General features: G+C 41.7%; 2 protein-coding genes across 2 annotated transcripts; one reads left to right on the forward strand and one right to left on the reverse strand.

Annotated features, from left to right (window-relative positions):
* The first annotated feature begins 1,318 nt into the window (after window positions 1-1,318).
* On the forward strand, window positions 1,319-8,284 carry psma6b (proteasome 20S subunit alpha 6b). Its single transcript, XM_017724680.1, has 7 exons — window positions 1,319-1,492; window positions 2,189-2,283; window positions 2,380-2,461; window positions 2,563-2,718; window positions 3,062-3,240; window positions 4,163-4,257; window positions 8,121-8,284. Exons 1-7 carry the CDS (start codon window positions 1,417-1,419, stop codon window positions 8,176-8,178), a joined length of 741 nt encoding a protein of 246 aa, XP_017580169.1. The 5' UTR covers window positions 1,319-1,416; the 3' UTR covers window positions 8,179-8,284.
* Window positions 8,285-10,979: 2,695 nt separating this feature from the next.
* Window positions 10,980-13,420, reverse strand: nfkbiaa (nuclear factor of kappa light polypeptide gene enhancer in B-cells inhibitor, alpha a). The gene is made up of 6 exons (XM_017724679.2): window positions 13,130-13,420; window positions 12,476-12,581; window positions 12,130-12,337; window positions 11,930-12,018; window positions 11,569-11,826; window positions 10,980-11,376 (listed from the first exon to the last, which is right to left on the reverse strand). Exons 1-6 carry the CDS (start codon window positions 13,360-13,362, stop codon window positions 11,344-11,346), a joined length of 927 nt encoding a protein of 308 aa, XP_017580168.1. The 5' UTR covers window positions 13,363-13,420; the 3' UTR covers window positions 10,980-11,343.
* Window positions 13,421-14,414: the final 994 nt, after the last annotated feature.

The raw sequence follows: 14,414 nt of genomic DNA on the forward strand, positions 1-14,414 counted from the left end.
GCCGTCAAAGGAAAGATATGCCTGATGTTAGTGCTTGTCTTAAATGTTCCTCTCCTTGCCAGGTTTACTCATGATAACCGTGGGGAGAACTTTTGAGAATGGTGTGAATGAGGAAGAACATTCCAGAACCGTATAAATGGTGAGAGCACTGAGGAAAGATGTGAACTGGGTAGAACATTCCAGAACAGTATAAATGGAGGAGAAGAGTTTCAAAGCAGTGTGAATAGTTTAGAACATTCTAGAACAGCATGAAAGGGGCATAAAAGTCTACATCAGTGTGAATGAAGAAAACGTTTTAGAATGGTATAAATGGTGGAGAACATTATAGAATAGTAAATGGGAAAGAACATTCTAGAACAAAATGAACGAGAGAGAGAGAGGCAGGTGTTTCTCATAAAGTGGCCAGTCGTGGGCTGGAGGTTAGGGAACCAGCCCTGTGACCGGAAGGTTGCCGGTTTGATCCCCTTGAGCAAGGCACCTAACCCCCAGTTGCTCCCCGGGTGCCGTGGATAGGGCTGCCCACTGCTCCAGGCAAGTGTGCTCACTGCCCCCTAATGTGTGTGTTCACTAGTGTGCATGTATGTGGGTGTTTCACTGCACGGATGGGTTAAATGCAGAGGTCTAATTTCACAGTGCGCAAGCACAGTAACAAATGGTTGTAATTCTAAATATAGTGAGTGGAAGTACAGGGTGGGTGTTTCTAATAAAGTGGCCAGTGAGTGGAAGTACAGGGTATGTGTTTCTAATAAAGTGACCAGTGAGTGGAAGTACAGAGTAGGTTCTTCTAATAAAGTGGCCAGTGAGTGTAAATACGGGGTAGGTGCTTCTAATAAAGTGGCCAGTGAGTGGAAGTACAGGGTGGGTGTTTCTAATAAAGTGGCCAGTGAGTGGAAGTACAGGGTAGGTGCTTCTAATAAAGTGGCCATTGAGTGGAAGTACAGGGTAGGTGTTTCTAATAAAGTGGCCTTTGAGTGGAAGTACAGGGTAGGTGTTTCTAATAAAGTGGCCTTTGAGTGGAAGTACAGGGTAGGTGTTTCTAATAAAGTGGCCAGTGAGTGGAAGTACAGGGTAGGTGCTTCTAATAAAGTGGCCAGTGAGTGGAAGTACAGGGTAGGTGCTTCTAATAAAGTGGCCATTGGCCTATTCTTCATATACAATATAAGTAACTGAAAACTGTCATTTAGTATGTTTCGAACTAACTAGTGAGCACTTTGAGCCGGGTTTAGGGCCCCTTTGCTGATCGTTAAATCATGTCCGCTGTTAACCGGCTTGTATATGATATGTAAATCGCTGGATTTGCGATCCGGGAAGGATTACGCACAACCATTTCCGGGTGGAGGACCCATTCTGCATGGTAACGCGGCAAAAAAGTAGAAGATATTGCAGTTGTTTTCGCTTTTAAAATCAGAAATAAAGATGTCCCGCGGCTCAAGCGCTGGGTTTGACCGCCATATTACTATTTTTTCGCCGGAGGGTAGGCTTTATCAAGTAGGTGAGTTTGCATCGTGTCTTTTTTTTGGTGTTGTTGGCTGCCGATTCTTCAGCTTCTCCTTCGAATTTTCCGTTCCACCTTAAATGGTGCAGCGGTTACTGAAGCGTCCGGCGCCAGAATGCAACTGTGGTACCATTTAAGGTGGAACGAGGAAATACACAACAGCTAACGTTAGCTTCGCGTCAGAGTTGGCGTGTATTGTCATTCATCCTGTTTGGTTTGTAATTTAACGTTATTTATTTAATTTTTTTTACTGAGATTATACATTTATATGTCGTTTAGCGGTAGTTAGCAAATTAAGATATAATTTAGTTTTCCTTGTTCTGTGATTGCAGTAATGCTGAATCATGCTTGTAGTGATGCTTGCAAGATTGTTTGTTTATCTACTACCAGTTTTCTGCACTTGTGCCTTTCTTATTATATTATCTTATATTTGTTTAGTGTTGGGCAATATTGATAACTTCTAATATCACAGTCTTTTCTGAGTACTTCACAATATCAGATCACATTAAATGTAGCATTTTAAGGAATGAATGAGAATAGAACAGTTTTTTTTGTTGTTTGTTTGTTTGTTTGTTTGTTTGTTTGTTTTTAACTACTCAGAATAAATATTTTCTGACTTTTTAAAATGTGCACTCTATGTTTGGAGTAAAAGTAACTGATTTATTGCTGCTTCTAACATTTTCACCCACACAGAATATGCCTTCAAGGCCATTAACCAAGGTGGTCTCACATCAGTCGCTGTTCGGGGTAAAGACTGTGCGGTTGTCGTTACACAGAAAAAAGTTCCAGTGAGTTCACTTGCACACATTACACACATATCTGCCTAATGATTGTTTAAAAATAATAAAGAAAAACAATAATGACAACTTTAATTATCTTTTCAGGACAAGCTCCTGGATGCTTCTACAGTCACTCACCTGTTCAGGATAACAGAAAACATTGGCTGTGTGATGTCAGGGATGACAGGTGTGCGACTTCAGCTTTTGTTTTTGTTATATGTTATATGGCTAAACTCCCTTAGCATTTACCTGTAATTCTTATTTCTCTGTTGTGTCTTGTGATTTCAGCTGACAGCCGGTCTCAGGTGCAGAGAGCGCGCTACGAAGCAGCTAACTGGACGTATAAATATGGCTATGAGATTCCAGTGGACATGCTTTGTAAGAGGATCGCTGACATCTCTCAAGTTTATACACAGAATGCAGAAATGAGGCCACTTGGCTGCTGTAAGTCTTTTTAAAGGGGCATAAATCTTTTGAATAACAATATTTGTTTTCTAAATGTCATGATATGCATGCTAACATATATGTTGAAGGGCGATAAAACAGTTGTTCACAAAAAAAAAGAATAATTCTTATTAGAAAGTCTTAACACAGCTATGAGAAAACATGGGGTAGTAAAGATGGGGAAACATTAATTCTTACATGCATTGAAAATATTCTGCTTTGGTGCATAGATCATCATAACTGGACTTCTATATAAGCATAGGATTTATTTCTATATTTAAAGTAAAAAGCATCAACAAAACAACATCAACTAAACTAACCCTCAACCTGTTTTCTGTTTCAGGCATGATTGTGATCGGTATTGATGAGGAGAACGGACCCCAGGTGTATAAGTGTGATCCAGCCGGCTATTACTGTGGCTTCAAGGCCACAGCGGCTGGTGTGAAACAGACTGAAGCCACTAGCTTCCTGGAGAAGAAAGTGAAGAAGAAACACGATTGGACCTTCGAAGAAACCATTGAGGTATAAAGTCAATCAATCAATAAATGAAGCTTTATTCAAACGCTGAGTGATACTCACTTGCAGTGTAGCACAGCTTGATTAACAATACAAAAAGATGAATAAAAATAGTGATAAAAGTGCAGTTTAAGCAACTAAGATAAGACTACTAAATCTAAATGATCCACTAAGATGATTAAAGACAGAACAGTCACCTAGGAAAGGTACAAAGAATGAAATAAAAAACAACTAATTGAAATGCAGTATAACATGTTTAAATCAGTTAATTAGCTGAAAATAAAATGTACGCAGTTTCTCCTCCTTGCCTCAAATGTAGTTGATCAGCCAAGATGTTTGGTATCAGAAGTGCTTCTTTGGTTTTAGTACTGGAGCTAAAGTCTAATGTAACTAGCAGATTAAGATTAAGTGACCCTTATTAGTCCCACAACAGGGAAATTTCACCTCCACATTTAACCCATCAATGCAGTGACACACCACATACACACTAGTGAGCACACTTGCCCGGAGCGGTGGGCATCGCAATCCGCAGCGCCCGGGGAGGAGTTGGGGGTTAGGTGTCTTGCTCAAGGACACCTCAGTCATGGACTGTCGGCTCTGTGGATCAAACCGGCGACCTTCCGGTCACAAGGCTGGTTCCCTGACCTCCTGCCCACGACTGCCCCGTAAAACAAATGATAATACAAGCTCCTGTACACCACTTAGCAAAGTGCTACCTGCACAGCCTCAAACCATGTGCAGATGTTCAGTTCTCTCTAAAAGATTTGATTGTGGTTTCTGACACTGTATGACGCTTATAAATCTGAAGTATAGCCAAAGGTCAGGCCTCAAGGTGCCTCCGTTGTTTTTAGCTGTGTAACATACTTTGGTCCAGTGTTCTAACTTCAGTTAATGTTGTTAGTTATCATTTCTTCTGTACTCCTTGCAGACTGCGATCAGCTGTCTCTCCACTGTGCTCTCTATTGATTTCAAACCGTCTGAGCTGGAAGTGGGCATCATTACAGCGGAGGACCCCAGATTCCGGTGAGTTCAACACTGGCATTAAAATGGGGTGGGAGGGGGGGGGGGGAGTAACACTTTGAAAAAGAGTAAAGAGCAGTAAGGAGGAAGGTGTTGAGTTGGCCTTTGAAAGATGAGAAGGTAAAGCGAGAGGGACAGTACGGTTGAAGGAGTTCACTGAGGGGCGAGACCTTCAAGAGCTTTGAAGGTTAAAAGGAGACGTTGATGCTTGATATGGCAAATCAACGAAACATAATTTGACCTGAAGTGTCAAGTTTGCATACAACTGTGTTGAGTACATGTCACAGGCACCAAAATGACCCCATGCACGAATTTACAGACCACTGGTGTGTAGTCGTTTATAACTATTATTATTAGTATTAGTATTATTTCACATCTTGTAATAAATGTAAACAGCCTCATGAACTCCAGTGTATCCATTAAATTTGGAATTACCACAGAGATCAGATCATCAGTTTCTGTCTAATCCAGCTGGTGTGGTATGGTGAGGCATGAGTGGATGTTTTAGAGCACTGGGAATCAGTTGAACATTAATCTCATCTCTGGAAACAACAGTCAGTGACAAAATTGGTCAGCCGATCAGAGTGAAGTGCCCTGAGAGGGGCAGGGCTTCTGCTCTGGACACGCCTGTGCTCAGATGACTCTGCCTTTTCTTCAGAAGTCATTCATAAATTAGGGATTCATAGAATCGAGATATCTTTCCAACCGCAGCTTATTGGTTTTTTCCAGCGCTTAACAGATTGTGTTATGGGAAGTAGGAAATTAAAAATACTTTTGTTGTTGGTCAATAAAAATGGAACACTTCACAAAATTCATACAGTGAAACAGGTCAGACACATAACTTCCTACTTCCTACTCTAATACGGCAATTCCAGGAGTATAAACTCTTCCTGGAGGCCAAAGCAGTGTAAACAAGATGTAAAATTATGAATAGTATACTTCTGTGTTTGTCATTTAGTCTAGTTATCTGCCTCAAGAACTGATCAGTACTTGTTAAATATGAGGCATTCTGGATATAATTTTCCACAGCTCTGTTCTTCAATCTGGACACACCTGGACATTTCATTTCTATAGCTTCCTACCCACTGTCTGAAACCTGTGTGTGTGTGTGTGTGTGTGTGTGTGTGTGTGTGTGTGTGGTATGTATGTATGTATGTATATATATATATATATATATATATATATATATATATATATATATATATATATAAAATGTATGTACTCACCGGCCACTTTATTAGGTACCCCTTGCTAGTTAAAGGTTGGACCCCCTTTTGTCTTCAGAACTGTCTTAATTCTTCGTGGCAGACTTTCAACAAAAGGTGTTGGAAACGTTCCTCAGAGATGTTGGTTGGTTATTTGAGTTCCTGTTGCCTTTCTATCATCTGGAACCAGTCTGCCCATTCTCCTCTGACCTCTCACATCAACAAGGCATTTTCGTCCACACAACTGACCGCTCACTGGATATTTCCTCTTTTTCGGACCGTTCTCTGTAAACCCTAGAGATGGTTGAGCGTGAAAATCCCAGCAGATCAGCAGTTTCTGAAATACTCCGACCAGCCCGTCTGGCACCAACAACCACGCCACGTTCAAAGTCCCTTAAATCCCCTTTCTTCCCCGTTCTGATGCTCGGCCTGCACTTCAGCAAGTCGTCTTGACCACCTCTACAGGCCTAAATGCAGTGAGCTGCGGCCGTGTGATTGGCTGATTAGCTATTTGTGTTAACAAGCAATTGAACAATGTACAAGGTACAGCAATTGTACCTAATAAAGTGGCGTGTGTGTGTTTTATATTATATATTGTATTGTATTGTATTGTATTATGTTATGTTATATAGATATATAAAATATAACACACACACACCAGCCATTTCATTAGTGGCTGGTGTGTGTGTGTAAACACATACACTTACATCATGACACATACACATATATACAGAGTGATTCAAAAAGATTCATCCCATTTCAATGGGCCATATTTTTACAACTGTGAAGGACCTAGGAACCAATCACATACCAACTGAAAGAGGGGATCATAGAGTTTCTGACTGTCATCGGAAGATGACTCCCTTTAGTCTGCGAGAAACAGTGACCCCTGAGCAGGAAACGTTTTGTGTTCTCCACTTCAGTAAGACTGAATTCGTCATAACTGTGCAAAGTGAACCTCCAACAGCTCAGAGCGTTCGTCATTGGTTCTGCAACACTGGACAATCTCAGAAATCGCATTGAAAGAGCCGTCAGTACAGCAACACCTGACATGCTCAATTGAGTGTGGGATGAATTTGACTGTCAAGTTGATGTTGTCTGTACAACTGCAAGACGCTGAGCACTTGTAAACTTTATGCTCGTTCTCACCATTTACAATTTATTGCATTGTTCTTTAATGATTTACAAGTGAAATAAATAATTTTGAAATCGGATGAATCACCCTGCATATTACAAGAATATGGTTGGATGTGAAATACTTCAAGGTCAAGGTCAAGAGGCTTTTATTGTCATTCCATCTTTGTACAAGTACACAGTCCTTGTGAGTTTAAGAACCTGATTGCTTGAGGAACAAAGCTGTTGCAGTGTCTGGCAGTGTTGGCACGGATGCTCCGGTACCTTCTGCCAGATGGCAGCAGTGAGTAAAGTCCGTATGAGGGATCGATGGGATCGTCCACAATGCTGGTGGCTTTCCGGATACAGCGTGTGCTGTAGATGTCCATGATGGAGGGGAGAGAGACCCCGATGATCTTCTCAGCTGTCCTCACTATATGCTGTAGGGTCTTGCGGTCTGAGGCGGTGCAATTCCCAAACCAAGCGATGATGCAGCTGCTCAGGATGCTCTCCACAGTCCCCCTGTAGAACATGGTGAAGGTGGGAGGAGGGAGATGAGTCTTCTTCAGTCTCCGCAGGAAGTAGAGGCGCTGCTGGGCTCTCTTGGCTATGGAGTTGGTGTTGAGGGACCAGGTGAGGTTCTCTGTGATGTGGACACAGAGGAATTTGGTGCTCCTGACGATTACCGCAGCAGAGCCAGTGATGTTCAGTGGGGGGTGGTCACCTCGCACTCTTCGGAAGTCAACAACCATCTCCTTAGTTTTGTCCACATTCAGAGACAGGTTGTTGGTTCTGCTCCAGTCTGTTAGCCGCTGCACCTCCTTTCTGTACGTTGACTCGTCGTTCTTGCTGATCAGACCCACCACAGTCGTGTCATCAGCGAACTTGATGATGTGGTTTGAGCTGTGCTTTGCAGTACAGTCATGAGTCAGCAGAGTAAACAGCAGTGGACTGAGCACACAGCCCTGAGGGACACCGGAGATGGAGATGTTATTACCTATCCTGACTAACTGAGGTCTCCCAGTCAGGAAATCCAGGACCCAGTTACAGAGGGAGGTGTTCAGGCCCAGCAGGCTTAGTTTTCCGATCAGCTGCTGAGGAATGATGGTGTTGAACGCTGAACTGAAGTCTGTTAACAGCATTCTGACGTAGGTGTCTTTATTGTCTAGGTGGAGTGTGGTGGAGATGGCATCGTCTGTTGAGCAGCTGGGGCGATATACAAATACTTGTGCCTCAACTTAAAAATCCTAAATTATCAAAAATTCTGAAAATAGCTGTTGAACAGGGAAAATGATCAGATACTGTCATTGTAAAAGGTGGGGGCGGGGCTTACACAATGGACACACCCACACTTGAACAACTGGGCTTTTTGCAGAGGAGCTTAAAAAATGTGAGCTGCCAGTTTTTGGGATTATTTTGTTACAGAATGCTGAATCGCAAATTGTATTGAAACTCAATAGTTAAGCGATATACATATTTTATTATCAACTATTACATGTAAATTATGCTAGTATGTTATGAGTGTTCTAACTGTTCCCCCTGTTTCAGGATTCTCTCGGAGTCAGAAGTGGATGCCCACTTGGTGTGTCTGTCTGAGAGGGACTGATTAAGATGAAGCTGAAGATGCGTCTGACCTGTTTCTAGTGATGCAAACCATGTTCCCATGTAGATTTCCCCTGTTCCATTAAAGATGGTTTTGGAGAAAAAGAGAACTGCAGTTGCTTTATTTTTGCTTTAGAATTATGTGTATAATAAAGAAACCAGCTGACCAACTATAAGCCTCAACCCTTAAAAGTTATTACTTTCATTTTTATTTACAGTTTGGTTTTCCTAATCTTTCAGTGTCACAAAAATGATGAATGTGGTAAAAATATAACCACGAGATAAGACTGTATGCCCAACGATAGTTTCAAATCATAATAAAACAACTCTTGTTTGTACAGACACATGTGGCATGGGGTTAAAAGTTCAGAATCTGCACTTTCCACACAATTTCTCCACTTGTTTCAGTGAGATACAAGAAATAATTAATGTAAAACTACAACAAAATTCCTTATTCGCTGACCAACTGTCAACTTGAAGTTTGCTGGTGCGTTGGGTTAAAAATAGTAAAAGGACCTGTTTACAAAACCTGTCAGAGTGCAAGAAATGACCTGATCTAATCAAACAAATAAAAACTTTACCAACAAAAGTATCACACTGTTTAATCTGTGGGGTAAAATAGTTGCATGCATGAGATTTATATGCAAATGTCCCTTTAATCCAAATCCAGTTGGGTTAATAACATGGAAGAGATTATAAATGGTAAAATAGCAAATACATCTCAATGTGTCAAGATATTAAGATTAAGCAAACTGTTAGCCTATATATATATATATATATATATATATATATATTTCATTCATAAATTAAGGCTTATTAAGCCTTATAGCTAGAAAGCCAGCTTTAGGAGTGGAAAGACTAAATGAGCACCCTGAGTTTTCAGTTTATCTTAAAATCTTCCAATGATCTGGTTAATGCTTACAGTGATGTGACTTTAAAGCACCTGTTACAGAGCCCATTTATCAGAATCTGTAGTAAAACTGTTTCGCTGCTTTAGGAAATGAAAATAGAAGTAGAGAAGCAGGGACTCCCCGCAGAGTCATATACTGCTACTTATGTTCACATTTACGTCTTCGTCTTATACGGAGAGACGTACACTTGTTTAAACAGCCCCTGTGGGGCCAGAACTTACTGTTCGGATCTGTATCTTGTGTCCTGAACCGTGACTCAGTGCAGAGATATGGAAGACAAACTGTTATGCAAGTGAGGACAAAGCCAACACGCCTCCAATTCCACTCCTTTTCACATAATCTGCTATTTTGCGTCTTTATAACTGGGTTTGGGCGCGTCTAAAAACTCTTCAGTTTTCATTTGAGTTAGATTGCTTGGTCTTGTCATTTACTTCTGTATGAAAGGGGAAGTCCACCAATTTTTTCCACAGTATCTGCTTAAGTCAACAGTTGAAATGCAAACAAAGTCATTCAGAGTGGCTTGAATTGAGTTGATGTTGTCAGATGTCTTTACAGTGGTGGTGATGGGAACCAGTGGTTGCCATGACTACAACACAAATATAGCCATTTTCTTTACTATCCGAAACTCAGTGAACCTACACTTGTCTTCTGAGTTTTATATGGAATGATGATGATGATGGGAACATAGAGGAAAATCTGAAATAATATGCCCTTTTTTAGGGACCCTGCATGTTTCAGCTTAAAAAGTACATTTTAGGCTAAAACCTTAGTCTCACGTAGTCTTACGTCTCACGTAATAACTTTCAGAGAGGGAGCTTTGGGAGGTGGATGTCTGGTTCCTATCACCACCACTGTGAAGCATTCTGACTCTAGAACACGACAAACCACTCTCAGCAGCTTCTTAACCAGTACGTTATAAAGACATTTTGATAAATGGATGGAATTCCCCTTTAAATAAGGCAGAGGTCCATATAGAGGCCAAAGTGGAAGGAACATCATGTACAGTTTGGATTAAACTATTATGATGTAATAGTTTCATAAAATAACATTTGCCCATTTTCTGATGATGTAGCCCTCGCTCTGTGTACATTACAACCATCGGAGGTGGAGAGAGCGATGAACTCAGCCTGGAATTCACCTCCCAGCATGTGACAGCATGATGATGCACAGCGCCTTCACTGAATGGGACTAAACAGTAACTGTCTGCCTCATGAGAACAAAGCCGCTGGAGTTTCCCTAAGAACAGCCACCTGCTTCCATAAATCCTGCGAAGGTTTAGTGTATGACAAAACAAAGCATGATCCTGTTGGGGATGCTTCTTGGGGGTGGGGGTGCTTTTTACACAATTTATTTGTTAATGATAGTAGAAAATATTAAAGTAATATACATAATAATACTACAGTACATATATGTAGTTAGCAATGTAATGATTCCAGTATTTTTAAATGGGATTTGAAGCCTTAATCCTTTATTATCCAGTATTTGATCCTCAGCTGTCACAACTTCAGTGACCTACCATTCATGTTACTGTAGGTTAAAAGGAAACTCCACGTTTTTGAAACCCATAGGGGAACTTTTGCTAAAAATGACTCACATGTGACCCCACCTCTACAAACATAAGGAATTTTATTCATAATGACAGCTGTGTGAGTCACGGCCTCCACCGAGGAAACGATACTGTTTACAGTACGTAATCAGGGATTTTCTTCGCTTGACAAATACGGTAAGGCTCAAGTCATCTATTTTAACTTTTCCACTAGGGCTGTGACTTACGTGAGCTCACACAAGCTTCTCGGTACAGAGAAATGTGAAGGCTGGAAACTGTTTTTTGAAAGTTTTCCAGCCACCCATGAAGTGAAGGAGCAGTCAGACAGGATTCAGAGGAATGTTCTTTTTTAATTTAACATCGTTTTTGGTGGTCATACACAGAAATAAACATGATTTACAATAGTGTCATATTTAGTATTTACATTGTATAAAAATAAATCTCTCTTTGTTTTCTTTTTTACAATATGATACACTTGCTGTCCATATACTTTATTGTAGGGGGTTCATAAGGAGATGCTTCCCCTAATCCCCTGGGTGCTGGATGCTGTTTTTGTTTTCAGTCTCGTGTCTCCGGCCCGGTCATCCCTGCGGCACGTGCTTCGGTCCCAGCAGGCTTTCGGAAGGTTGTGTCCCTTCCTAGCGGCCTTACATACGAGTGTTAGCTGCCGTTCACTTCGCTTCATGAGAAATGTGGTTCTGGCTTCATTACTTCACTTCCCACCAAACTGAATGTCATCATACATCTGTGAGGAAGAACACAAATCAGTGAATCCAAAAAATGAGTTGACAGTGATTTAGTATCTAAGTCTCTTGAATACTACGTTCATTATTCTCTTATTAATATTCATTCATTTCATAACCAAACTAAGTTGTGTGGCTATAAGTAACTGAAATGTAACCCCACATAACTGGGGCTGAAAATGTGTCAAACTTACATATTCGTCATCAGACATCATCTCCTCTTCGCTTTCCTCACTCTCACTTTCAGGCAGCGTCCGCAGCTCTTGTGCCGTCCTCTCGTACAAATGCTGCTGGATGTCTCTGTTCTGCCGGCCGAGGGTCAGGTGGTACGGCGTGTACCCGCCGTAGGTCAGGCTGTTGGCATCGGCACCCAGGGCGATTAGCTGGTGCACCAGAGCCAGGTTCTGGAGGTCCACAGCCAGGTGCAGGGATGTCCGGCCACTACACTGCTCCTGAAGGGAACGTGGAGCTCACGTTAGTTGTGTTTCACTCAGAAAGATTTGCTTCGGAAAGCTGGTTTCGTTGGAAACACGAGACGATGGGAGAGACACATACCTTTGCGTTAATATCGGCTCCGAGCTGGACAAGGTTCTCCACCATGGAGAGGTAGCTGTAGATTGAGGCAATGTGGAGACACGTGTGTCCTGTAATAGAAATTGGAGAACGGAGATGAAAAACCATGTTCAGTTTCAGACGTTCTAAAGTGTGAAAAGTGTCTTTTTTTTTAGGTTTTAATGCATTAAAAGTGGATGTACCGTTGTAGTTTGGGAAGGAGAGTACGGATCTCAGGTGCTGTGTGTTGATCTGCGTGAGCACAGAGAAGCAGGCCATCGAGCCCCTCTTGCACGCGATGTGGAGGGCTGTGTTTCCGTTCTGATCCACCAAACAGGGGTCACAGCCGGCCATCAGGAGCCTCTCCACGACGTGCGGCTGCTCTGTGATTACAGCCAAGTGAAGTGCCGTCTACAGAAGAAACAGAAATCAGTTGTCAAACGGGTGTTTTCGTTTTTTTTTTGTTTTTTTTTTGGGGGGGGGGGGGATTCTGGGGGGGTTGTGTTTCTTTTGTCTTTTTGTCATTTGTTTACCAATTTTGACATTTACCTGTCTCTGGTTGTTCTGCCTGTTCAAAAAGGGGTCCTTCACTGACTGCTTGATGATCTGGATGGCATAATCTTCCGCCCCATGTATGACTGCAAGGTGAAGATACCTGGAAAACAGAAAGGGAGGTGGAGGAGGAGGAAGGAGAGTGAGTAGGTGTTACTCAGAATTCAACATTACAAGAATACCAGCAAGAGGAAGTGGGCTCAGCAACAAAAAAAGTCTGTGCACTTAAGTATTTCGCAATACTGGAGTTTTTTTTTTTTGTGTGTGTGTGTGTGTGTAGGTTATTTCCACCCTCTGTGGCTTCGACACCATCTCATGCGTTACGAACGCTTGGCCGCACGCCAGGGACTTTCCCACTACTCAGCAGCGCCCCCAGCGGAAGGGAACTGCAGCCAAGGCTGCTTTGTTTGTGTGCCAACGTTTCAAACTTTTAACTAATTTCCAACAAAACGTTCGCACGTGAAAAACCCTTTAAAAAAACGCATGTGAAAAACCCTTTTCTAAAGCCTTGGAAGGCATTGCGCACGTCTTCCTAAATTGAACTGAATTGAATTGTTGAATAAAAGCTTGTTTTAGCATTAAAAATGTACAAAAGTGCCTAAAATAAGGGCAAAAATGTGCAAAAAAAGGAAAAGTTGGAGTAAAACCTACGTGTCTCCGTCTTCTGTGACTTCGTCTTTCCAGACTTCGTGCGTAAAAGTGCTCTCGTCCAGCGGAGAGGACACGTCCAGGCTGCACATTTCCTCCACGATCTTGTTATAACATTCGTCCTCTTTTAGCGAGTCCACGCCGCTGTCGAAGCGCTCCTCGGTCAGCTGCTGCTGCATTTTGCCCTGTTTCGGCTCCGTGTGTAAGTAATCCATATGGCTCATGCTGCGCTCCATGGCTGAGCTGCGCGCCTGGCTGCACACTGTACTGAACTGAGCTGAGGGGAGGAGGAGAGAACACTGAGAGAGGAAGGAGGCCTGCGCCCTTTTATATCCCGCTTGCGTCTGGGGGGGGATTTCCAGCTGCGAGGGAGCTGAACAGCTTCAGACCAGCAGGGGAACTCGGTGCGGGGTTTTATTCACAGAATTTCCCTTCTAATGAGTCCGCAAAGTAAGAATGAAAATCTGTATTTTCCTATTACACACAGCGGAGCTGCCTGCATCTCCAGCCTAGCCGGCAAAGTGGCGCATGAATGAGCGCCGTGCACTTCTTTTTCTCCTCTTTCTTCGTTTTTGGAGACGTGATGTGATCTTTGGTGCTAGTTTGCATGCAGTAAAATGAAACATATAAGACCTTCCAGTGTAACGCTTTTTTCCCAAAAATGCACGATTTTATATGCCACTTTTGCTACTTTACATTAATACATAAGCACACACACACACACACACACACACACACACACACACACACACATATATATATATTTATTATTTAAATTTGAAAGGTTTATCTGTCTGTCTATTTATATATCTGTCTATTTACAGATACTGTATTAATAGAATAGAATTGGTGCTATTAAATACAGCTTTGTTAGGAGCCATGCATTTATTTATTTATTTAGAAAACCACATGATCAAAAACTATTTTACACTTGTTGATTTGTTTTGCAAAGCGGGTGCTATCAAATACATCACTGTGAGAAATGTGTTTATTTTTGGTTTAAAGAGCATTTCCTAAACCTTAGCACTGTTTTATATTCTATATCATTTATTTGTTTGTTTGTTTATGTCCTTGTGCAGTTGAATAAGTCTGTAAGTAGTATAGGACGGTATATATGGCATAGGATCCAGCGCTGCTGTGTGGTTTGCTGTCGCTATAAACATAGAAAACTTCTTATGCCTTATTTAGTTCTTTGGGTTTTTTTTTTTTTTTTTTTTTTTTTACTTCATCTTCCCACACAGCTTCTGTCATGTGACAGGAACACATGAACAGACGCTTCTGAATGGTG

The sequence above is a fragment of the Pygocentrus nattereri genome, chromosome 4 (assembly GCF_015220715.1).
Source record: "Pygocentrus nattereri isolate fPygNat1 chromosome 4, fPygNat1.pri, whole genome shotgun sequence".
In the NCBI taxonomy this organism is placed as follows: domain Eukaryota; kingdom Metazoa; phylum Chordata; class Actinopteri; order Characiformes; family Serrasalmidae; genus Pygocentrus; species Pygocentrus nattereri.